The 24,875-nt window shown below is 37.4% G+C and overlaps 1 protein-coding gene across 3 annotated transcripts in view; it reads left to right on the plus strand.

Annotated features, from left to right (window-relative positions):
* Positions 1-24,875, plus strand: part of DCLK1 (doublecortin like kinase 1) — a 235,011-nt gene that overhangs the window by 165,282 nt on the left and 44,854 nt on the right. For 2 of the 3 annotated variants that reach the window (XM_086881571.1, XM_086881570.1), the window contains exon 6: positions 8,506-8,600. In XM_086881571.1, the coding sequence (XP_086737697.1) occupies positions 8,506-8,600 (95 nt within the window). Of the gene's footprint in view, positions 1-8,505; positions 8,601-14,291; positions 19,142-24,875 lie in introns of those variants that run through there. The other variant, XM_086881572.1, reaches the window with a different exon arrangement.

Here is a 24,875-nt window from a genome sequence, read left to right on the forward strand (position 1 = left end):
TGATAAAACTGTAGAATGAAGATGTATCCTTGAGTTAACTTCTATTCTCTTGTGTCTGCATCTCTAGTATGGTATAGTCTTTAATGCAGGTATTCAACAGGATAGCTGATTTGGATTCATCATTTTTAGAGGTAATGAAGACAAAGTTATGGACCATTTTCCCATTGTTAAGAAATAGATGTACAAATGAGGCTAAAACACTTAGACAATCTGTTCTGGTAAAATACTTCAATGCCATCCTCAACAGCTATTTCCCTCCTTTGACACAGAATTTGAAGTGGTCAATGAACTAAGCCAAACTTTGGCTTCTACTAAATGTTTATAGATTGAATGAAGCTCATGGGTTCCTTTTTCTGAGCAAATGGTGGTTTGGGGTGGTAAACTTTCCCAAATTCATCCCAATAGCTTCTGAAGTTGCTTGCAGATATCAAAGGGGTTATTTTGAGGGGTTGGTCATTTGTTGTTTATCTTTGTCTTGTTTACGCATCTGAAAGTCTGGAGCAATAATATTTTACCAAAACCAGTGCTTTTAAGATAAGCTCAGTAATGTTAAATTATTTTGGAGGAAATTCTGAGTGCTTGAAGGCCCTTGCTTTCCATTTCAGTCTCACCTTTTTGTGACCTCTGACTCTGTGAGGGGCAGGCAAAGGACTCTGAATGTCCCCTCTCCCTGGGGAGCTACCAGCCACTGAACTGGAGAACCATTTCCCTCATTGTCTCATCTGCTACTGGGGAAAAAGGAGACTCTTAACAACAATTCCAATGCTCTTTGATTACTTTCATGCTGTGCAGGTGCATTTGCCCTCTGTTGCCACTAAAGGCAGCACCCTTGGCAAGCCTGAAAGTTCTATACAGAACGTATCTTAACAGCACTGTCAGGCTTGGGAACAACAGGATGAAAAACACCTTCCCACGGGCTCTAGGACACACTGCTAGCACAGGGCTGACTGGCCAATCTGTGAGAAGAAATCAGGCTGCATGGAAAGATCCTTAATGAAACCAGAGGCTACAAAAGTGCGCAGGGCCACAAGGGTTCACATCTGTGCTCTGGTTAGCTGAGGGCAAAGCAAAATGCATGAGTCTTTGAGAAATACACACTCCCTGCTGTTTCTTGAGCTATACAGTCTACAGTGAGCAAAAGGACTGCATCTGCCTTTACATCATTTCTTGGCACATTTCAAAGGCATGTATGCCTTTACATAGGTGGTGTTCACCTTTTTTCCATCTTTGTTTTTTCACTTCATTTTTTTTTTCATAGCAGAGCATATGTTTAATGTACTTATATTTTCCTGATAGCCTCCCTAGCTCCTGAGAACAGATGCATCCTATTTTTAAATAAAAACACAGAATAATTTTTTTCTTCCAAGAGTACAAGTAAGCTTGGAAGATCTGTGTAAGGGCTGACTTCTCCATTATTATGTTTTCTTCAGTTTGTTATTTACATCTGACAGTGTTTCTAAACAGTACCACCAGACAGAAATCTCACTGCAGGAGGATTGCTTTCTGGCTTTTTACAAATCCATTTGAGGTACTGTCTGCTTCAAAAGGCTTTGAGTGTAAAATAGAGAAGAGAAGCATGGAACAAGGCAAAGAAGAGAAGCATAGAAAAGATAGTGTGACCTCCTGAGCAGGCAGAAGGCTGAAGTCTGATTCCAAGTGCAGTGGACAATCCTACCTCTATTTAATTTTTCTGATGTCTTCCTAAAGCCTGTAAACCACTTTGATGTTTGATTTTTTTGTTGGCATCAAATAATATATGGAAAAGGGCATAATAAAAGAGACATTTAATTTTGGTGAGACTGTGTATCAACCCATTGCTGGTGGCTGAAAATGATGAGTGTCTGATGGCTATTCAGTAGCTGGTGGCTTCTGTCCAGCTGCCAGTTAACACCATGGGTGGCAGCATCAGTGTGGGTGAGGAGGTAATAGATTCAAAGAAAGCAATAACACTTATGTCTTCATCATTGTTACTTTTAATCACATTAAGAGCAGCGTGAGATGATTGTAATTATTGTGCCCTTGGTCCATTAAATTAAGGCAAGATGCTGCATTTGGGTGAACTCTGGTTTACCTTCTGAAATTCCAGCTCTAACTTGCAGGACTTGCACTCAACAAAAGTAGCTACTCTCTTTTTTTTTTTTCTTAGTTTGAGCACTTTCTTCAAAATTGTTTCCTTCTCACTTTTTCTCCCTTGTGAGCAATCTCCTATTTCCCTCAAGTTACCGCTCAGAATATGTCAGATGCCTGAAATATTATTTATAAATATCAATGCAGGTATTAAAATTTGGGTTTAAAAATAGTTATTTAGGAGTTTGGGTTATTCAATGTGACAAGTAACTACTTCAAGAATACCTAGGTTGATATGTACCTGTTTCAAATGACAAAGGGAACAAATTATAAGGAATGGATAGAGTAGGTCACATTACAAAAGACTATGTGAGCATTCTTTTTTAAATTGTGCCTGGGCAAAGAAATTGTGAAACTGCATGTTAAACTAAATACTGATCAAAACTGTAAATGTTTCCTAAAGAAAAAAGTGGTTGTGGAAATAATATCATATGGAAGTCTTCCTTAAATCAGATGCTTGTGCTTTTCTCTGCTAGTTTAAAAAATAAAATAAAAAAAAAAGTAGTGTTCCTCAGCACCTCAGCAATAGGATATGTTTTCATTTAGTCTGATAGTTCATCCTTAGTCTGTTACCCAGAAACAGCTCTCCTTCAACCACCTGACTCAAGAAGGTCTTTTGTATCCCAAAGGAAAAAATCACAACTATCATACTGTCTTGGGTGAGGTCATGCATCTTTATTCACACTGTTACAGGTACTCTTGACAGATTTTGTAATAAATATGCTGAAGTAAAATTTTCCTAAAGCCAAGAGCGCACACCCATGGGAGTGATGGAGTCATCCTGTGGACCCAGGGATTTCCAAATGATTTTTGATTTGATCTTGGCTTCTTTTTAATTTTTTATTTGTGGTGTTTGTCTTTGATAGTAATCAGTGAAAAATCAATTTTCATTATTTCATACCCTGTAACAAAAACAAGAGTTCGTAAGAGATGTAGTTTTGGTTATGTTGAGTGGTTTAACCCTCTTAAAAGATGAAAAGTTAAATGCTAAATGAAGAAACGTGCTCAGAAACTGTACTCTGATCAAACTGATTTGAGAATCCTAGTCTTTCTAGTTAGGCAAAACAATCCAAAAGACAGATTTTCATTAAATGTTACGTATGTGTAGATGTTCTCTTGTTTACATACTACATGAAATTAGCAGACAGTTTCATAGATATCAGCTGAAGTGCAGAGTTTAAAAAAAAGCCCCAAGAGGCACTTCCCTTCTGAGACTACAGGAAAAAAACAAGCACTGGTAGATTCCAGGGAAATGCATTTTCCAGGCAGTCTCCTTTCTTCTGAGATACAAGATATGTCTGCAATATCTGTGTGTCTGCAGCACTTCTCTGCTAGGTAGTGCAGACGTCGGTGACTTTGGGTTGAGGTGGACGAGCCTGTGTGGGGTTTACAGTCCCTGCTGAGCTCTGCACAGCTTGGGACTGTACACAGACTGTGTGGCTACCACAGGCGCCAGTGACTTACAAGGACTCGTGTATGGGTGGCTTCTGGGATAGGGAATGTACACCTGACCTGTAGGTGATCCTTTCTGCTGACATTTCTAATCCATTGATCTGTTCCTCAGGTGAAAGTTCTTTGTGGGTCTGTCAGGTCTTGTCTGCGGTGGCAAGGAGATGTTCTACTTCCATCTGCTTAACTTCTTGACATAAGGTCTACAAAAGATTGAATATGAAAAGGACAGCTTAGCACCAGTTAAAATGAATGCAGTATAGGTATCTGGGGGTTTTTTCCTCAACCAGTTGCATGCTAAGGTAGAACCTCTAAAGCCTTGTCTTCACTGAGGAGTCGTACTGAGGTCACTTACCTAATGTGGTGCTCTGTACACATTCTGTCTTTAGGTGTTAAGACAAAAGTGACAAGATGTACAAAAGTAAAATATGAAAGCAGAACAAACAAAAAGGAAAGATATGGTTTATTTCCTAACGATATAATCTTACTGAGACAAAAGTTGGTTTGGAAAGGACGGTGGAAAATTACAGAAGTAATTTAGGCAAGGTCAAATAGTAATCTCACATTTTCTGCTAACAGTTGCTGAATATGATCTACACATGTTGTGACTTGTGTAAATAATTTTTTAGCTTAACTTTCCTATTCATAAGTTGTGGCTGAAGAAAAAAAAAAAAAAAAGCCTGCACTGTTCCTTTCCCTTAATCTTTTCTTTCTTCTTCACACACTCTTTTGCATTTGGTGAGCCATTTTTTAAACACACCAAGTCATCTCTGTGTGTTTTATGTACATTATTATTATTATGTACCTTATGCTTGCACATCAAGAGGCAACTCTATAGAAAACTATGGTTTTAACACACTACAGTGGTATTGATGGCTTCTCAGACTGGCACTTGATGCTTTAATTCATTTTTTCTTGCTTTTTGTTTCTATTACTTAATGAAAAGATGCCCTATCAAAATTTATTTACTGGGATGCCATCAAAGTACTTTATACTTGAAGCATTTTCACTAGTTTATTATCATAATATTATTCATAAATATTAACATATTTATTATTCATATTATTGTATGAAAACCTATTTTGCATTTATCTCAGTAGATGTGGTATCCAGCTTTAGTGTTTTATTTTATGGGTTTTTCCATCTTCATGTGTGTGCCAGGTGCTGGGAAAGCAAGTACAAAGACAGGTCCTTGCCCTGTTGCACATCCTCAGCAAGGGAGGACACTAAGGAAAGGAGTTCACAGCTAAGGGGTTCCATACATCTGCTCTGAGCAGCCACAATAATTTTGTTATTGTTGCAGCTTTTTAACACATATTTCACCGGTGGAATTTTGAAGATAAATCTTTTTCATAAGATGATGGGAGGGCTCTGTGTGTTAAGCTGAAGTCTGTGACCCCTGCCATTTTATGAATAAAAGTGACAAGAAACCTCTTGCCTCACTCAATAAAAAGATCAGTCACAACAGTGATTTACCAATTTCATATGTCTTTATCTACATCAAGGTTCCCTCTAGGAACATGTGCTGTATCAGTCAGTGAGAAATGCAGTGCAGATACTGGACAGAAATGCAGTTTCCAACAAAAATGCATTCCGCCTAGAAATGGATTTTAGGGCAATTTCGTGATCAGGAATGTAGTATTGCTATTAAACCTTATAGTTTTTATTCTCATGTTTGTTGCCATGTTTTCTGGTCATGAGCAGCTTATGTAAGAGTGGTGTAATGATTGTAAAGGGAGTTCAGGAAGGGGGCCAGAATCACTGCAGTCTCTTCCTGCTACACAGCACCTAATATCACCTCTATTTGCAAATTCAGTATAATGACTCATAAGCACAGGAATCCATAAACGAAAAGGTAAAAAAGGAGGGCCCCTGGAATGTTTGGGGAAAATATGAGAAATCACCATTTCTGTCCTGTTGTGATGTCTGTTTTAAGGATTATATTAATAATATGTAGTAATAATAATGTAATAGCAACAATAGCAATATATATCTCCAGGTATGGAGAGCATCCAGAAGGATTCATCTTGTGTGGCTTTGGATGTTTACACTGCAATGGATGCTCCTAGATTGTTCATCAGGTCAGGCTTAGATGATTGCTTCAGGATGATACAACTTGTGTTATGACAGCAACTTGGTTAAAATAAAGTCCAGAAAGTTACTTCAGATGTAGAAGACAATACAACAGGTATGTAAAGATTGGTAAAAGGAATCTCATCTCCAGAGCTAATTGCTATCTCTAGTTTCCTAATCAGCTCTCCTGATGGAGTCCTTGTAAGTTCTCAAAAATCCTGGTACATGTTTTATGTACTGGCACCTTTATATTTTGGATATGGTGGTGAGAAAACTTCACTTAAATCTGCTGAGGGCCTCAATTCATTAATTGTGCTCTCGATTTCACGTGTTACAGGTGGCCAACATAAGCACAACTATCATAATTTTCCTTTTTAAAAGCGCAGTTGAAGAGAGCATTCAAACTTAGCTTAAACACTCTGGATACTCTGGTGGTGACAAGTAAGTAATTTTTAGGATTTATAATAATACTTTGTTTTCTCATCCTAAATAGATACTCATCAACATTTCCATCAGTATGGAAATACGTCAATAGTTAAATACATCATTGCATCTATTTGTCTGGTTCCACTTGGTAGCCTCAAGTTTTTCAGGACAGAGTGATTGCAATAATAACTCTAAAAAAAACACTATTGTTGAAAGTTATGGGGAAGGAGTCAATCTCTACAGACCAGGAACCAGTGCCTAGTCCTGCAAGGTGTACTGAAATATATCTGTTGTCTTAAATTTGCTTATGATAAAAAGACCTAAGAGTATCTGCTTGTTTTAAAGAGAAGGCAGAGCACTAGTCCTGTTGCTCAGCAGTCATAAGGACTAGCTCTGTGTGAATAGTAGGAGTTTAATGTTGGTTTCTAAATTATGCCATAGTTGTTTAGAAGATAAAAATTTACAAGTTTGAGACTCCAGAAAGCTCATTTTTAATGTCCTCATCTTGCTCTTTTCCTAAATTATTTCAGTGATATCGGTAATAAATTTGATTTTAGTCACTGTTGCACAGATCTGCGGCTGTTCTGCTGAATACTGTATGAACATACGCATGCATGTGCACTCCCCTACGCTTAGTACAATATTTGAGTGAGTGCTGATTTGTGCAAATCATTGTCCTCTGTATAAAGATATTTTGAAGCCTGGAGGAAGGGAACGTTTTTCTATAAAAAGTCTATTCTATTTAAATCCAATTAGAGCATCTTGTTGTTTCTATAGTTATGCAAATATATTGCACCTTTACTCTAAACAATGCCTTGCACAAAGTGATATTGAGATTGGATCTCTCATAGCACCTAAGCACTATTAAGTGATCCTTTATCAGGCAGTATAATGTGTTTCATTGATGTGTGTGATGTGGTGGGTATACATATTTCTTCATTATAACGTGTGGGCCCAGTATTAGCCAGTAAGAACAATATATTATGTAAAAAGTAAGAAGAATCTTTTGAAAATGCCTACTGTATTATCCAAAGGAATTAGCATTTGCTAGATTGCCAGCCAGCCAAGGTTTTACAAGAGTTATTGTCATTTTGATTTTTGGATGAGTCATTTGGTACATTGCCCCCAAAGGCACCTCATTATGATTCAGTGCACAGCATATAAAGTTGCTCAGGCTTTCGGGGCTCCGTGGAAAGCGAGTGGGGGTTGCGGTGGCTCAGCGTTGTGAAGCAGCAGCATTATGCTTAATTGACACCTTTGATGTAGCCCTAAGACAGCACCTGCACCTCCCACTGCTGCTCTGAAGACGTCAGCCTTACGCAGAAAAGGCTTCTGCTTATGAATCCTGCATCGCGTTCAGCTCACTCTGTGAGCAGCCCCAGCTATCCTTAACTAATCCCATTGCTTCTCAGTTTGGCTACAGCTTGGCTTAGTACAGAGCAGGAATTTTGCTGCTTGCTCTTATCAGGTTAAACAGTCAGATTTTGTCCATGTTAGAACTCATAGAAGGTAAGTCAAATTGTTGATATCCTTAGTATGTAAATATTCTCCTAAAATTCAGAATCTGGGAATCTGATTGTCTGTTCTTTTTATCCTAGCACTTACAAATGTAGACTCTGATAGAGCAGTTGCTTGTTTAAGAATATTTACATGTATATGTGATACTTGCTTCGTAGTGTTTCTGTCAGTGCTTCAATGTGAATATTATTGATAGCATCTCATGTGATTACTTTGTAGTAGAATTCTGTCCTCTGCTGGCATTGTTTTGTTAATTTATTGGATAATGTCCTGTGCATGGGAAGATGCTCCTATAAAGATAGGCACTGACATATGTTAAGAAACTTGCTTATTTGAGAAAGTGATGCTTTCCTGTAAGTCAGACTGGAGGAGTTATATCCAATTCATTTGTCTCCAGAAAGCCCTTCTGGGTTGAGTCTGAGGTTGCGTTTGGGTCAGATAGTATTGCAAAAATCTCTTCAAATGGTTGAGTGAGAAAAAGCAGGCAGCTGATTTTTTTCTTGTAAGCAATACTGTGTTTCATTTTTAGTGGCCAGCACTTCAAGTCACAGTTAAATGGAATTAAAAGGTTTATATATTGTGTGTTTTAAGGTTATCAAAGCACCTTGTTCCCCATTACTTTCAAGTACAAGGAATAATACAGTTTAAGAAAACATGATCATGTTCTGTGCCATAGACTAAAGTCTTTTCAGGCTTTTTCATTATTTGCTTTCACTCTATATAAAAATTGTCTTGATGAGCTGAAAATCTAAGTAAATAATTATTTTTTGAATTACCTTATTTAATGTTTAAAACATTAAACAAAAGCAAATTAATCTCTTCAACAAACACTGAAAAAAAAATGTTGATTTAACTATTTTTTTCCTTTAATAATGTCTTGTATTTATTTTTCTCAATATCTTGTCCTTTTAGTGAATGGAACCCCTGGTAGCCAACTTTCCACTCCCCGCTCTGGGAAGTCTCCAAGCCCATCTCCCACCAGCCCAGGAAGCCTACGGAAACAGAGGGTAAGGAAATAAGGAAACTGATTTCTGAGCATGGCTGGGAGAATCCAGCATAGCCATTATCCAATAGCCTTCTCCCTTCTGATCCCTTGTGTGTGTGTAGAGCCATAGGGTGGAAGAGCCTGGCTACAGTCCTTGTGTTTGTAAAACACCCTGAAGTGGAATTCAACTGTTCTGTGTCTGTCAAAATGCTAAGTATACTTAGAGCTGGTTTATCCTTGGGAGAAAAAAACGGGGGTTTCTCTCCTTTTTCACAAAACTTTTTATTTGTTTACTTTCTTTTTTTCAAATGTTTCACAACTGAAAGAAAATGTCAAAGAAATCTCTTTTGTTCCTAACTCACTGTGGGCATTTTGCACAACCTACAGAGACGGCTTTGATTTTGAAGCAAGGTGAAAGAATGCACTGTGGAATTTAGCTGTGATATCACAGCCTTGTGCTGTGAAGATACTATCAGCACCAAGGCAAAGTGAGACCTGTCAGTCACTTTCCTGGATGAGAGTTGATAGCAGCTGTAGGTTCCCTCTCATTATCCTGTATGGAGGAATCTACAATATTCCTAAGCATCCAGAACTAAGCTAATGCCTATGTTACTGCTGTAACCCTCTGATAAAATATTACTTGTTCAACCCAAAAGCTCCACATGCTGATTTAATTAATTTTATCTGTTTAAAAGAAATAAGACATGTCCATGTATTTTCTGCTATTTTCTAAACTGTGGTCAGCTCTCAATGAAAGCATCCCTAAGGCAATACTCTGTATCTCAGACTTGTTTATAAACAGAGTTTGAACGTATGCTTTTTCAGCCTTTTCAGTTTTTAAACAAAGACATAATTTGTGTCTCTCAAAATAAGGGGATTATGTACAAAATTGGCAGTGCTTGACTTCAGGAGCTGGTGCAGACCTGATTCCCCAGATACCCAGATCAGAAATAGCTGTAGCATGGCACAACTCCCTTCTAGCCTGCAGACCCTTCTTCACAGCTGATGTATGTCAGGGAGCTGAGGAATTGTGCACGTCCAAGTCTTACATGTCCCAGTCTGGGGTAGAGCTGTGGGTTTCTGCACACAGCAGATGTGTGAGCTGGCTGTGATCTTGCAGTGTAGGGACAGTCAGTGAGCAGCAGCTTGGAGCCTCAGGGTAGTGTCATGGTTTTCATCATCCAATACACAGAGAGTAGAGATGCAAGTTCCAGTGGGTAAGCTGGTGCTAAAATCTTCTTGAATGCAATGTCTTCCCCACCTCTTTGTTCTTGCTCTCAAGGCTTATTAATGAATCATTAATAAGTCACTGGAGAGGGAACAAAGAGTCTTCCAAATGAATTATACATTGGTGATGTGAGGGCGTCTGTTTAGATGGATGATACCAGTTTACATTGGATTTGCATTTGCTGTAAGGCTGTCTCTTTTCATTGGTAACTTTCCTAAACTTTCTTTCTCACCACTGATGCTTCGCTCTCCACAGTGAAGAAATGTTTTTCTGCTAACGTTTGTGGATGGGTGAGTGGGAACCATGTGATCAGCACCATTAGACACAAGGGGTTTCTAGGCACAAGATTTCTGACTTTCAAATGTGAAGAGGAGAGCAGATGGGCTTCTTTTTATGTATGATAGGATCACCGAGTGGCAGTATTATGGATGCAAAGTGCTATGTAGCGGTAACAAAATCAGACTACTAACTGTAGAGAAAATAAATATTGAAGTGTACTAGAGGAGAGGTAAAACATTGTTAGGGAGTTAAATTCTCTTCTCCAGTATTTGTATTCAGTCCCCTTGACCTCAGTAGGGGACTTTTCATGCTTGTCTGGCTTTATTTTAGACAGATTTATTTTTTTTACCTGATGAAACATGGAATATATTCATGTAAAAATAGATTGCAATCATGTAAAATGCATTGCAATAATATTATTTAGGTTACAAGATCAACTCTGAAGTTCAGGGATGGAAACTTAACACTCAGTCTGAGAATTTATTTCATCTGCTTTCATGTTTAGCTTGTGAAGTGGATGAGCTGGAAGTTTAGTTTAAAAACATATCATTGTGTCGTTAAGGGTTATAATGTGGATTCCAGTGAGTAAAAAAAACATTAAGCAATGCTTGAAAATCATCATTTCCTTGTTAGCAGTATAAATGGTGTTCTGTTTAGTTTTAGTACAGTTTCTTGTGTCTTTTAATTTAAATTTTACTTAGAGAGGTTGTTTTATGTACCATATTGTCATGAACCAAATTTAAACCCAAAGTGTTTTGTTTTGTCTTCAATGGCTTCAGCTACAGTGCTGACAAGCCAGCTGCAAGGTGAGGTTTATTCCCTAGGAGGTTGCTGAAGTGCTGGTATCATGTGATAGACATACAAGGGAGAAGAGAAGGATTTAAGTTCCCATCTTGTCCCCAGTGCTGAGATGTGAGGTGTTCCTGCCCTGAAGGAAGAGTGTTGGCTGCTGTAGCCACGGTCTGGGGTTGAAGGTGGTGGCTGTTTTTCTGACTGCTCTGTCTTTCCCTCTTTACCTGCAGTTCTGGGGAGCTACTGCTTTAGAACTGAAATAAGGTGCTGGGTCCTGGGAACACCAGCTCTGTAATTTGTGGTGTTTTGTGCCTCTCTCTGTGCAGTTAGAGTTACAGGAGTTCCTGTTCTCTCATGCCATCAGGTACATGGAATGCCAGGGGTAGGTACTGGCTCTGGAAGGCGATAGGAACATTTCCTCTAGCCTAGCCTGGTTCACCTTGGCTTAACCACTCGATCATGTCTTCAGCATCGCATCCAGTGCTATGAGGGAGTTGTAGGCTTGGGACATCCCAGTGCCGAGGGGTCTAGGCAGGCTGCCAGTGTTTTTCCTGGGAATTACAGCTGAGAGGAGGACATGCTTTTGAATCCAGAGGCACCAAAGCAAGGTACTTCCACTAAGGGAGGGATTTCTTCCTCAGGGTAGTAAAGACCTGTGGATTACATTAGGCAGCTTAAAATAGGGATTAATCATCTTAATTACTGATATTTCATCACTTATCTTTTTAAAAAATAAATTCTGACCTTTGAAGGAAGGCTTTCCATTGATGTAAATAAGGCCAAAAATGCTGCTGTGGTACATACTCAGGAAAACAGTACTCTTGTAAACCTGTAGATAAAATTTTGTTCCCTCAAAAGCCAGAATATAAAAAGATAAAATTTATCTTTTCTCATTTGCATATGTATGTGGCTGAGTTGTTTCCAGAAATTCAGAAGTCAGTGAAAGTTATATTTTTATAATCTTGTGCGAAACTCAGTCTATATTTGAAGAAAGATTTGAAAGATTAATTTCATGGGTGTAATTCACGAAGTTGAAAGTGAACTAGGAACAATTTATCAGCTATCTTAGCTAACTGTCAACCAATTTTCAGCTTCTGAATATTTTAACTAGGAGGCTGTGTGCTATAGTTATTCTTCCTTGCAGTTTAATTATTTCTTTATTCTTAAATAGGAAATTAAGATTCTAGTTTTTAAATTGTTATGAACGTCATTAAGTGTTGGGTTTTTTTTCCCCCAGAAGACTAATGCATTTGAAATTCAGGTTTGAAACAGCAGATTGAAGTAGAGTTACTGTATTGCCCACAAATGTAGTTCCTACTGCAACACAGTGCAGTTAACTGTGCAGACTCAGAAAAGGTGACATGGCATTTAGGAAAAAAATTAAATACTTTTCCTATGTTCCTAGAGGTTGCAACCTACAGGAAAAAAAATGTTAGGTTTAAGGTACCTCTTGACTGATTAGACAAGCTGAATTCTATGTACATAAGGATTTTTTTGAGTTGCATGTAGCCAAGAAGTCTGATTCATTCAGCAATTTTTGTCTTCTTATAAATCTATGCAAAATAATAAATAGATTCTCCTCACAATTCCAAGAAACACAGCTCTCTGGCTAATCATAGGCAAAGAAAATTCTGTCAGAAAGGAAAACTTTTTAAGACTTTAAAGTATTTAAAAGCAGGTGAAAAAGATGAAAATGACACTGAAATCTGATGAATTATTTTGCTTTAAAGCAATCATAGGGTTATGAAAATAAGCACAAAAATCTTCTCTAAATATTAAAATTCAGAAATATCTTATTTGTCAGCTCCAAATGCATATTTTTTTAATATTCAGAAGCAAGAGCAGTCATCAGGGAGATACTATTCAAAATCTTGGGGTCTTACCCTCTAGCAAATCAAAATATTCTTTTTTCCTGTAGTACGTACTAGAAATTCCCAGATTGTATATTCTCAAAAGACATTTTAATAATTAACTAACTAGTTAGTATTCAGAATAATATGGTCTTGTCTGTTTAAGATTGTTCTCTTGTCTAGATTGCAACATAATAGAAATGTATTTAAGATCTGATTTTTACTCTTCCAGTCTAATGTCTTCTACTGTGTGTATACATGCCCATTGGCAGAATATATACAGAATAAGCATTTATTATAATAACCTTTAAGGGACTTAAACCCCTTTTGCATGATGCCTACAAGTAAAACATGAACCTGCATTTTTTATTGAGATCACAGTTTGAAATTCATGAAGCATTCATTTTTGCTGGTCCTTTTTTGTAGTATTGCTTTCAGATTTGTTCATTTTTTGTCTCGGTTATCTTACTGTGATTAGAAAAAGCAAAACAAATCCATTCAAGGTCAACCCAAAAGCTGGCTACATCAGCTGTCCCATTCTCATGTTTTCTTGTACTTTGTCTTACAGGGATTTTTTGTTGCAGTTTGTTCATATGTTCTATATGGATAGGATACCCCCAAAACACCTTAAAGATATCAGAGAATGGCTATGAGATTTGCTGGGCACCTGCCCAGTCAGAACCCCTCTGAACCAGCAGTTATACTTAATTCACTGTAAAAAGTGAAAAGCACCCTTGTCCTCTACCACTTCTCTTTTTTGAACTTCCATGGCGTGCGATTGTGTGTCTCGACGAGGGTTGTGCTGTGCAGGTGGGATCAGGCAGTGTATCATCCCATAACACCTCTGGCACTTGAGGATTGTCTGATCCGTCAGAGGATCAGTGTGTTGAAAGAATGAAGTGTACAGATTCACTCAGACTCTCCCTCTGCTGTCATGAGCTGGTTGCTTGGCTACCGACAGAAAGAGGCGGTGATGGGGGGGACAAGTGTAAAACACGCTGTCTTTTTATACATACACACGGGCACAGAGGAGCTGTGGAAAAGGAATACCATTGTCAGCACGACACAGGCAACAGCAGCATTCAGTGTCAGCAGTCCAGGGGTCAGGTGTTGCTAGATCAGTGCTATATCACCAGCGAGTGGCAAGTTTTTATTGCCTAACAGAAGGTAAGCACTTTGCCACTCTGCCACTGCAGATCAGCCAAAAGGGAAATACATTCCCTTTGAGACGAAATTAATGTTTCTGGGTTTCCAAACCGTTAGGAGACTCTCCAGAACAGACAAATATTGTTTGAATAGTGTTTAATAGGGAAGACTCAAAGAAAAAAATAATTGCCTCTGAGAATATGTTGTGCATTGAAACTTCAGCTTTATTTACTAACCATCTATTTTTTTTATTAAAAAATAACAAAATGACATTAAGACAAAAATATGAGTATGTAGAACATGCATATTTTGTGTTAAACAATGTCTTCTGGTCCACAGTAACAAAAAGAATATAAAACAGTTGCAGTGCAACAAATCAAACAGAATAAACAAATCTATACTGCACTTCATCTTACAGGACCTGTATCGCCCACTCTCTTCGGATGATATGGATTCAGTAGGAGACTCAGTGTAAAAGAGAAAATGGAACAATGTTTATGGTTTGTGATTTGATGAAGGTTTAACATTTTTAAAGAAAATAGCTGCTAATTTACAGTACTAGTGAATCGCACAAAAGAGTTTTGCATATTTAATATTAACAACATGGGGCCAAATTAATTCTAGTGTGTGGGGGTATTTTTTGGCTTTATCACTGCATTCTAATGCAAGAATTTGTAATGAATGAGCCATTGAATATGTCCATCAAATCCAGAACAGCATTGTGCATACTTAAAGGCACAAAGATTGGATAAGGTGAATATAACGCACAAATCCATAGTGGGCACATTTATGAATAGCGCTATTTTTATCATCTAAGGTACTGATTATATGTTCTGTTTTTACCATATGTATCTTTATTCATTTTGATATGAACAGTTAATGAGTACTTTGCTTTTACCAACGAATAGGTAAAATGCAGAGAAGAAAAATCCTGCCATATTAAAATATGCTTGCACCATGCTGTCTGATCCCAACACGCACATTTGGAACGCTCTTAAGTTTAGTCGTTTTATCCAAATGAAAAGAAAGTGAAGAAATCCTGTGTGATCACAGGACAAAGGTAATTCTTTCAAAGCAGTGGTCAAATTCTCTTCACTGCGCTGCCATCTGAGGACTGTAAACAGAAGGGTGTTCCACAGGCATTATGAATGTTTTACCTGGCAAGAGCTGTTAATGCTGCTCATCCATGTGTTGCAAGTAAATAGGGACAGATTTCTGACCGAGGAAATACGAGGGCCTGCTAGCTAGCAGCATCATCTGACATACATATGATGACATCTTTTGGAAAAATATATTTTGCCTGAGAAAGTAGTTGATTATTTTCACTTATGTTAAGAACGGGAAAATCATTTTTTTATTCCCTGTAAGAAGACATTTTGTGCATTTTAAAAAGAAAGCCTATGGAAATGGTGATACTGTAAATCATCCTCCTATTGACCTAATTTTTCTGGTTTTGCAGTATCTAGAGGTGCTCTTTTTTGTGCAGCATGAATATGCAAAACTCCTTTAGTGTTAAAGTAGGTCGTGCATTATAACCAGTTGCTTAACAAATATCTACTAATTTTCATTTGTTTTCTGCTGCTTTGTTGTGAGAATCTTAGTCTACTTGATTTACATAATAGCAATATTTCCCATTGTATGTTGTATTTAAATCCATAGTGTAGTGATCACACACTTTTGCAGTCTTATACCTTTTCTTTCATTTTCTCAAATACTAATAATTTAAGAATTAGAAATCAGCGTGTTTCTGATTCTCAGCAAAAATCTATAGAGGTTATATTTTTGAGCTATTTAGTGATGATTTAATATATTTTGAAATCAGGAAAATTTACTTAATTGAAGAAAAGTAACTTCTAAATGCCAACTTCTAAATGTAGTGAAATAATTCCTTTAGACTGATTTGTCCGTAATTTAAAACTCAGCAGATGGAAAATGTTGGCATGTGATCTTATGGCTTTACTGTATCAACATGATTTTCTTTACAGAGGATATTTGCAAAAAAAGAAATAAAAGGGCAGCAGAATACAAAACTTAACTTCTCTGTTTCCAATACCTGGTTCCAGTATCACCTGGAGAGAAAGTCACTGAACTGGCAGGTTTGCTGAAGCAGTCAGGTCTTTCACTTTTGAAATGCGTGTTTTGCCATTCCTGCTTCAGATTTCAATCTAAAACTGTTCCCCACCATAAGAAGAGTCCATCCCTCACCCCATACCACAATGCATAGGCTGCCCTGTTCTGCTGAAAAAGTTCACAGCTGTGAAGTTACTTGCATTTTCGGCTGTTATGAGGGAATGTCTTTGCAAAATGTATTACTTGATCCTGAGAAATGCCTATAAAGGTTCATTGGGATCAGTTTCCAAAAATTCAGGCAACTCAACCAGATTGAGTGAAATACTTACTGACGTTTTCAAAATTGTTTTTTCCTGTAAAGAAAATAAATTCCAGGAGTTTTATTTTTCCTCCCTTCTCCCATATAGGCTACTGCTTCTTTAGGCAGTTATTAAGAATGTTCTGCACAGGGAGCACAGATTGCCAGCAAACCTGAATCCCACAGCTTTGCTTAGCTGTGGAAAAGAAAAATGGACCTTATATCAGTAAATGTTATCATAGTGAGTTCTCCATCAAGACGGTTTAAAAAAGGAATATGCTAGTCCATAACATTTAATCATTTCAACACATGACTTGTATTAAGGGGCTATTCAGGGGCAAGACGTATCATTAATATTTCATTTTAGGAATGAAAGTCCCTTAGAGATTGAAAAGGTACACTGTTTATAGACTTTGAGATCCTTTTTTGTGTGGAATGTAATTCCCATTATACACGAGCAGAAATGAAATGTTTCTTTTCAGCAAGACCAGAAGGTTTCAGTTTATGGGTGAAACTGAAATTGTGTTCCTTGATGCTGTAGTTCTGCTTGGAACAGCACAGGTTTTAGTTCGTTCCTAGATTTCATCAACTGCGTTAAATAATAGAATAGCTTAAGCAACTTTATAGTGTTTGAACCTCTGATAGTTCTCTGTATGCTGCATTATTTGTGCCTACTCCAAGGTGATTATGATGTAGCTAAAGAGTCTTGTATAGATTGTGAAAGCTTTGCTTCCCTTTGAGCTTTATGAATACTTGTGATTATTTCCCTAATGCTTTCTGCAACTTTGTTTTGTTTTGAATTTAGATCTCTTTTCTTCGTTTGTGTAACAAGCTGTTCACATGTGAAGCACAGAACGTGTATGGTTATATTTACACGCACATGCACACGTACATAGATTAATGGCTTTGGAACCCATGCGCTGTTACATCACATTTGTGACTTTAAACAAATAAGTGGGGAAAATATTTTAACAGGAGGATGCTCATCTGGTGGGATTCACTACAGCTCTGTTAAAGTCGGTAGAGCTGCACCAACCATTACTTGCTCAGCAGCTACCCTAAGGAATTCTGTACAATTTTAAGAGATCACATCTACAAGCAAGGGCTAAGTTCAAACTGACCAGAAGTTAGTGGCAAACCCACCATTGACTCCGAGGTGGGAAGGATAGAACCTTACGCACAAATACATACACACAGAGAAAACATTAATCCTAAATTGAAATTTGAATATTTGGAATGGTATTCTTTTGACATGTTCAGTCCTATGCCTCCTCTTGAAAATGGTACTGTTCTGCAGTACATGAAATCATGCAGAATTAGAAGTTCTTTTGCTGAAATCAGTAAGATCTTTTAACATTCATTATGCAATGTGAAAATTGCTTTCCAGTTCGTAAAATACTTCGGAGACAGCACATTATATTTAGTTATTTTTCTCTTCAATTCATTTGCATAGGGCATATTTGGCTGAAAGATGAAAATTATGAGGTATTAATATCATGGCTATAAATGTATATTACAGGAAAGGATATATAATGTTCAACACCCTAAAAAAACAACTGGATTGAGATTGTGTGGAGTAACAATTGAGATAAATAATAGTGTTTTCTTCTGAAGTTTCATAATTCACACAGCAGTGTGAACTTTATATAGTTCATATGTTACAAAATCTGCACTCTGAATGTAAAATGAATTAACGGTAATATAGAAAAGAATGTCTGATCAAGTTTACTGTTTCTGTCAAAAATACAGAGAAATGAACAGACAGAAAATCTTTATGGTGCTAAATTACCTCGTCACTTGATGATGCATAGATTAATGTTGTCTGTGCTTTTTCTTGTATCCAATTAATGGTGCGCAACCAAATACAAGATCGGTTTTTATTTAATCTTCACTTTCAGTTCCATCTGCTAGTGACAAGAGCTTGTAACTGTGAGTGATGAAAAGTAACTTTACAAAGCACAGACAGCAATACTTATATGTGCAGAGCAAAACAAGCAAGTGGTTGTCACCCTCTTTGGAAATGGGTGTGCTTCCCCCAGGAAACCCCTTCCGTCCAGAAACCAGGGTCTGCTGAGCAGAGCAGGGGCTACTCTGTGCTGTGCTTGCTGCCGTGGCAGTTTTGGCCAGCTCAGTTGGCCTCTCTCCAGCTGGCAGCTGTCCCCAGGCTGTCCTTGATTCCCCATGGCAGGCAGTGGGTCTGTAGGTGACACCTGTGTCGTGTCCACGCACGCCGGCGCGGGGCTGAGCGCGCACACGCGGTGCGCACACGCCTCCTGTGCGGTTTTGTGTCCGTGATTGCGCATGGTGATTTTCCTCCAGTTGGCTTCAGTTAACCCTCAGCAGTGAAGTGTGAAGAAAGCTGTGCTATATTCAGCGTGTACTTGTTGTCTGATGTTACATGGGGTAATTAGGTTGTGGTTTGCCCTGCAATACAGTGTTTTGGAATTTGGACTCTAGCGAAAGAGGAGCTAACAATGTTTGTGCTAAGGCCTCTTCATTTTCTTAGTTGCACTATGATATTGTAAATATTGGCACATTTACAACATACGTTTAAGACTTTACAAAGTTATGCATACAATTATTTTTTTTAATTAAAAGTGCTTGGATATTTGCTTTTAAAAGTATACCATTTTTGTATTAATGTGATGCAGGAAACCAAAAAGAAAGCTGTTGATTTATCAACAAAACATGTAAAACTTGCAAAATAAACACCGATGAATGTTTTATTTCTTATAATCAGCTGAAGAAAATCACCTTCATTTTTGTGCCATTGTTTCATCATACTGTATTGTACTTGTGTTTCATATTTGACCATGTCATCCTGGTTGCAATATGTTATTTTGCTAGTTTTAACATTAATGTAGATTATTGTAAGTGATGTAATAAATATATATTAAAAATACACACTGTTCAGAGAATTTATTTTGGAAACATGATTAACAGGCTTTAACAAAATGCTTGCAGTTGGTATCGCTTGTTCATTTTGGATCAACATCATCCATTTAACCTTAGTGTAAACATATGGGATTCATGCATCCTGATGGGTTCCTTTAAGCAGTAGATGCATTCAGTGTCTTTTTTCAGTAATCAACTCAGGGATTTAGTGTGTAGATACAAAAAAAAATGCTTCAAGGAGAAATTTGGTTTGTAGTGGGTGTTGTGGAGACAGTAAATATAACTGCCTTGAATTGCTTATGGGTAACTTTGCGTGCACATGACGGGATAGATTTGAAATATGAAGTGGGGAATTAGCAAGGTACCAGCTCCCTACCAACATCTGAGCCCCAGCAGCACTTCTCCTAAGACAAGTATTAGGAAAATATGCTTGTGAAACATACCAGGTATGTCTTAAAATAAGTGCCTAATTTTCTGATACATCTTTCCACTCTTTAAAAATGCATATCCGCATATCCATAGCCTAGTTTTATTTCTTGTTTGGCAGGGGTGGGGGAAGAGAGATGTTACACATTCTGACATGTCATCTGCCAGCCTGATGCTTCAGCTGATGTTTGTACTTTCCTGGAAGGAACTGTGGGCCTGATGAAAGTTCTAGTTTTGAAATGCTTTTGGTTGCTGGTGTATATAGGCCTGCCTAAAAATGGTATACACACATGGAAAGAAAACAATATGATAGAAATGGGGAAGAGTATAAGCAAAATAACTGAGGTTTCTTTCTCTACCAAGAAACAGTTGAAAATACTGGGAGAACTTTTGAAATAAAACTAAACAATTCAAAGTCAAGCCATTATTTTGCAGTGCCCTTAATTAGGTGAAAGAAATAAGAACCTTCTTTTAGTTGGCAGCTTTTCCATTTTTATTCTGCAGTTGGGTAGAAAATTTTACCTGTGTATAACTTTAGAAGAGGTAAAAGGAAGCCTTCACATTGTATCACTGCACATGTAACTTTTTATGTTAACCACAATAAGGATACAGAAATGACAGTAATAACTTGCAATATCATGAATCTAATACTTCACTTTTTCTATCATCAATCTTTAATGGGTGATGCTAAAGGCTGAGTGAGCCTAGAGTGAATTATGGCTCAACTTTGGAAGCAGCTGTTAGGAGCTAGTGGAGGTTAGATTTGAATTTATTGTTAAATACCATGTAGGAAACTACGTTGGTCTTTCTGAATTGTCTTGTTGCACAAATCAAATGAGTGTATAAGTATCCAATGCTGCAGCCTAGTCAGGGGACCTTAATAAAACAAAGTGCTTCAAGCTTGCAAATTTAACTTCAGTCTGTCAGCTCCATTTCCTTGCAATCTCTCCCATTTGTCCCTCTATCCCTCAAAGAAGAAAACCAACACAAGGCCCTGATAATATGCCAGAAGTTTTCTTGTGTCATTTGAACTTACCTCTTCTCCAAGCTGTGTAAATCTGGAATTGCATAAATGAACAACAACAACAAAACCACTTCCCTGTGTTGGGCCTCTCTTAAGTCAAGTGTCTAACAAAACAGAGCAGGATATAGAATTGTGAATAAGTTTATAAGCAGGTTCACATACATTTTTTACTGTTCCTTTCCAGATGAAACAATTTATAAATAAATTTGAATCTGACGTGCTCATTTAGTGCAGTATCCAAACTGGAAAAGAAAACAATTGCACCATTTCTCTTTCTATACATTGAACTCCATTAGTTTCCATTCTTTCAGCATGAAGATTGTGGATTTCATGTTTCTTCATAAAGCAATTTTTTTGCCAACTCTGTACTGTTTACATGAAAGCTTTATTCCCTGTCTCAGCTGGCTGGGCAAAATAACGTAAGGCTAAACAAAAGAAAATAAGAACCATTTTTCACTGGATATATTTGGGAGAGGGATTTTCAGTGTAACCCTTTGCTTCTCTCTAAGTTGAATAATAAAAAAAAATCAGTTTATCTCCTTAAAAGTTACATCAAAATGTAACTTTACATTACTTTACTGTTTTAAATCAGCTGTCCTCTGCTTTTGTTCTCTGGTCATGTACCATTTTGCTATTCATTGACTCACTTATTTCTTGCTCTACACTGTTACATATTAGGGGAATTTTTTGATCTCCTTCCAAGTCTTTCAAAGCTAATACCTGAACTAGATGGTTGTCTTTATTTTACCATTATTCAAGATCATCTTTAGGCAAAGGAACTGAGCCTGTTGGGAAGTCTGACAAAGGTTGCTTTATGACCAGGCCGAACACTAGTATGGGCTCCAAAAGAGGTGAGCGTGGGGGCTTAAATGCTTAGTTTTGGTTTTAAAGCTATTTTTCCTTACTGAGTTGAACTTCATCTTACACATATTACTGACATGCTTATCTTTTTGTTTGGTTGGTTGTTTTTTTTTTAATTCTGTAGAGTTCTTTGGAATAGGGACATCTGAGGAGGCATAATTTAAAGACATTAATAATTCCGTTCTCCTGCACCTCCTTCCTGAACTTACATTTTGTTTACTATTTTTAATCCTCACTTCATTAAGCCAGTTCCTAAAAGAGTAGAATTCTGCATGAGATCCAAATTTAGCGTTACACCTGTGTCCTTTTACTCACATTTCATCCAGATGCTTCCTTCATACTGGAAAAATACAAAGGAATCTATTGTTGAGAGACATTGTAGACTCCACATATGCTAAGAAAGGTTTTGAGAGGTTTAGAAAATTGAATGCAGTGTTTGGGATTTAAGATTCAGGAATCTGAATTGAGCTCACAAACTTCCTAGTCATACTTAAGTCTCTTTTCATAAATGCTGATACTTATAATCCACAAGAATAATTCCTGCTGTTTAGTTGGAGTGGGATTTTAAGATTAATTTAGGACAAAGGTGAGTATCAGGAGGGAGACATTACAGTAATTTTTATTTTGCTGCTTTTTTTTTTTTTTTTTCCATGGATTTAGCGCAGTTTCCACTGAGATACAAACTATTTACCAAACAGTTGCTGAATAAATCTCCAGGTGAGACATGGCTGAAACTCTATAGCACTAATGTTTCCATTCACATCAGTGAGGTGTGTGGTGTGCTGGCCATCTGTTACATAAACCTGAACAGGATCTGAAATCCTTACACCAAAGACCTGATGTTTTTATGCCATTGCTTTTATGAAAGTGTGCCATAAAACTGGCCATGTGTTGGCAACCTGTGCTACTGGACCCCTTTAAATCTGTGTGAAAGTGATGACATTCCAAGCACCTCAGCATCTCTTAAAATTAAAACAGCTAATTGCATTAAAGTCTGTGTGTTGAAGAGATTATACTCTTGCTTTGGGTTTGTTTTCCCCCTCCCCATCTGCAAGATCCCTGATGGGATCCACATCTGTGAGAGCAACAGCGTGCACGACAGACTGCCTCACGATTGGCAAGCCAACTGGAAGGAACGCTGAGACCCACAAGGATTGCTGGACCCGCAGGGCTCTCAGCTTGTGAGAACAGCGAGCTAATTAAAGTCTAAATAAATGAAATCTCTTTCTAGCTGAAGTAAAGAAAAATAAATAAATGCCTGCCTGTTGTTGGAGAGGACTGAATAAAGATGAAAATATTTGTGTCGTGTTTATCCAGTAACATCTCTTTAATTGTGAAAGGGGGGCCAGCAGCAGACAGCAAATGTCCAGTTCCTGATTTATTTTCAATCTGTTGTTTCAATAGGAGGGGTTCAGCAAAGGTAATGAAGAGTATGTTTTTATATATATTTCAATAATTATTTAAAGTTTTAAAAGTCTTGGTGTGTATTTTTAGCACATCTTCCTAGCTACTTCTTCCTTGTCACTGGCAGGTTCTGCCTCTGCCTCCGTGCCAGTGCCTCACAGGCTGATGTCACCAAATGGGCTGTGTGCTTTGTTTGCACACCAGTGGTATGGTATATGTTGCTAATGTATTATTTCAGTTCTTCTGTTAAGAAATATCATTTGAACCATCTTTAATAGTGCCAATAAGAAAAGAAGTAGAGAAACTTAAAGCATCAGTATGAGGTCAATTTTTTCTTTTAGGTTTTCTATGGGCCACTTTTTTTTTTTCAGTCTATTAGACTAAACCTAGGTTAAATACATGTTTAAAGGTTTTGCCTAAAACATATTTAGGAGCCAATTTAATTTCAGTCATGTGTAGACCATTAAGATTATTTGTATTTAAATTGAAGCACTTGCTAAAATGCTTTTTTTGAATGGCCCTTTGAAGATACCTAATTTTGGAAGGACTGAGCAATTGCATTTTTCAGCTAAGCCTTGTTTTAAGGTCCTTGAAAAATTAAGTCCTCAAATAGAAATTTGAGTGTCTCTAGGCACCCATTCTGAAAAGATGTGGCCACTGAGTCTCGATTTTCACATCTCCCATTCTCACAAATGAAAGCAATGACTGCAAGACTGTAAAGAAACCATCAGGCTGCTAAAGAAGCTGCAGTGCTGTGCAGTCAGCAGCCTTGACCTAACATCTACTTTAGAGTGTAATCTCACTATTTAAAGTGCAAAGAATGAAAAAAAAGTAGCCACTTAATAATCTGTTGAAAATTTAGCACTAACCTCTTTGTGATTTACTCCTTAAATGTTGTAATGATTCATTCCTGATCATAGAAGTAACAAATGTTAAACATATTTAAATTGTAATTCCTTTCAGAAAATGCTATGGAGTGGGAAAATAAGTAAGAAATTGGATGTCTGTTCTAGGAAAACAAACAAACACAGCTGAATGAGTAGAGAGAACATGTTTTTCTGCTTAGTTTATAAGCAGGACTCTAAAGGAAACAATTCTCTCATTATATGTGTATAAAAATAGGCTTTGAGACTGACTTCTCCAGGCATGAGAACTCCTAGCATTTCCCCGTTACCTTGATCCACATCTGCTCATTTGTTCAAAAATGCACCAGAGGTAAGTTTTTACTGGGATGTCACGCAGAGTTTAGCACAGGAATAGCGCATAAATAAACACGTCCTGACCATGAAACAAGGGCAGCAATATCTTAGCAAACTGCATAAAATCACTCAGTGCTGACTTCTGTTGTCAAGAGGCAAGAAAAACAGTCCAAAAACTGATTAATGCATTCTTCAATTCTGGTCAAAGCTCAGAAGAAATACTTGCCTGGATGAAAATAGGGAGCTGGGGTTGATTAAAGGAAACAAGAGAAAATAATCTCATGATAGATGGGATGTGCAAGCTATCAGGATTATTTAGTGAAAAATAGGCCAAATTCAGACTTTGTCTAAGTCACCTGACCTTAGTCTGTTGTGGGAGAAATTAAAAGTTATTCTGTTCAAATGAACTCAGCATACTGGCCAGATTTTAAGTTTGCTGACTGTCTTTTCTATGGCTTGGTACTCAGCAAATATCAAACTGCTGCAACTTTAGTTCCTCTTGCTCCAGTCATCAGCTGTTCTCTGCAGTGTCAGGTGAAAGAAATAATTCCAAAGTAGTTGTATTTAATTTGTAAAGTGAGTTGGCACCATGACTGTGGGCATCTAAAAACCTTGCAAACACTGATTAGGAAGTGATAGTGTTAGTTACATAAAGTATAGCCTTCAGTCTATGTTATATATAGGCTGAAGAAGATAATTAAATACTTTCATGTATCCATGAAAGTGAGACATGCACTTTCAGCCTGTGAATGATGTGAACCCAAGAAACCTTTTGTTTTGCAAATCCTCTGAATATTTTTCATTTAAGTTGTAATAGCAGGACCT

Source organism: Cyanistes caeruleus, chromosome 3 (genome assembly GCF_971803275.1).
Source record: "Cyanistes caeruleus chromosome 3, bCyaCae1.hap1.1, whole genome shotgun sequence".
NCBI classification, from domain to species: domain Eukaryota; kingdom Metazoa; phylum Chordata; class Aves; order Passeriformes; family Paridae; genus Cyanistes; species Cyanistes caeruleus.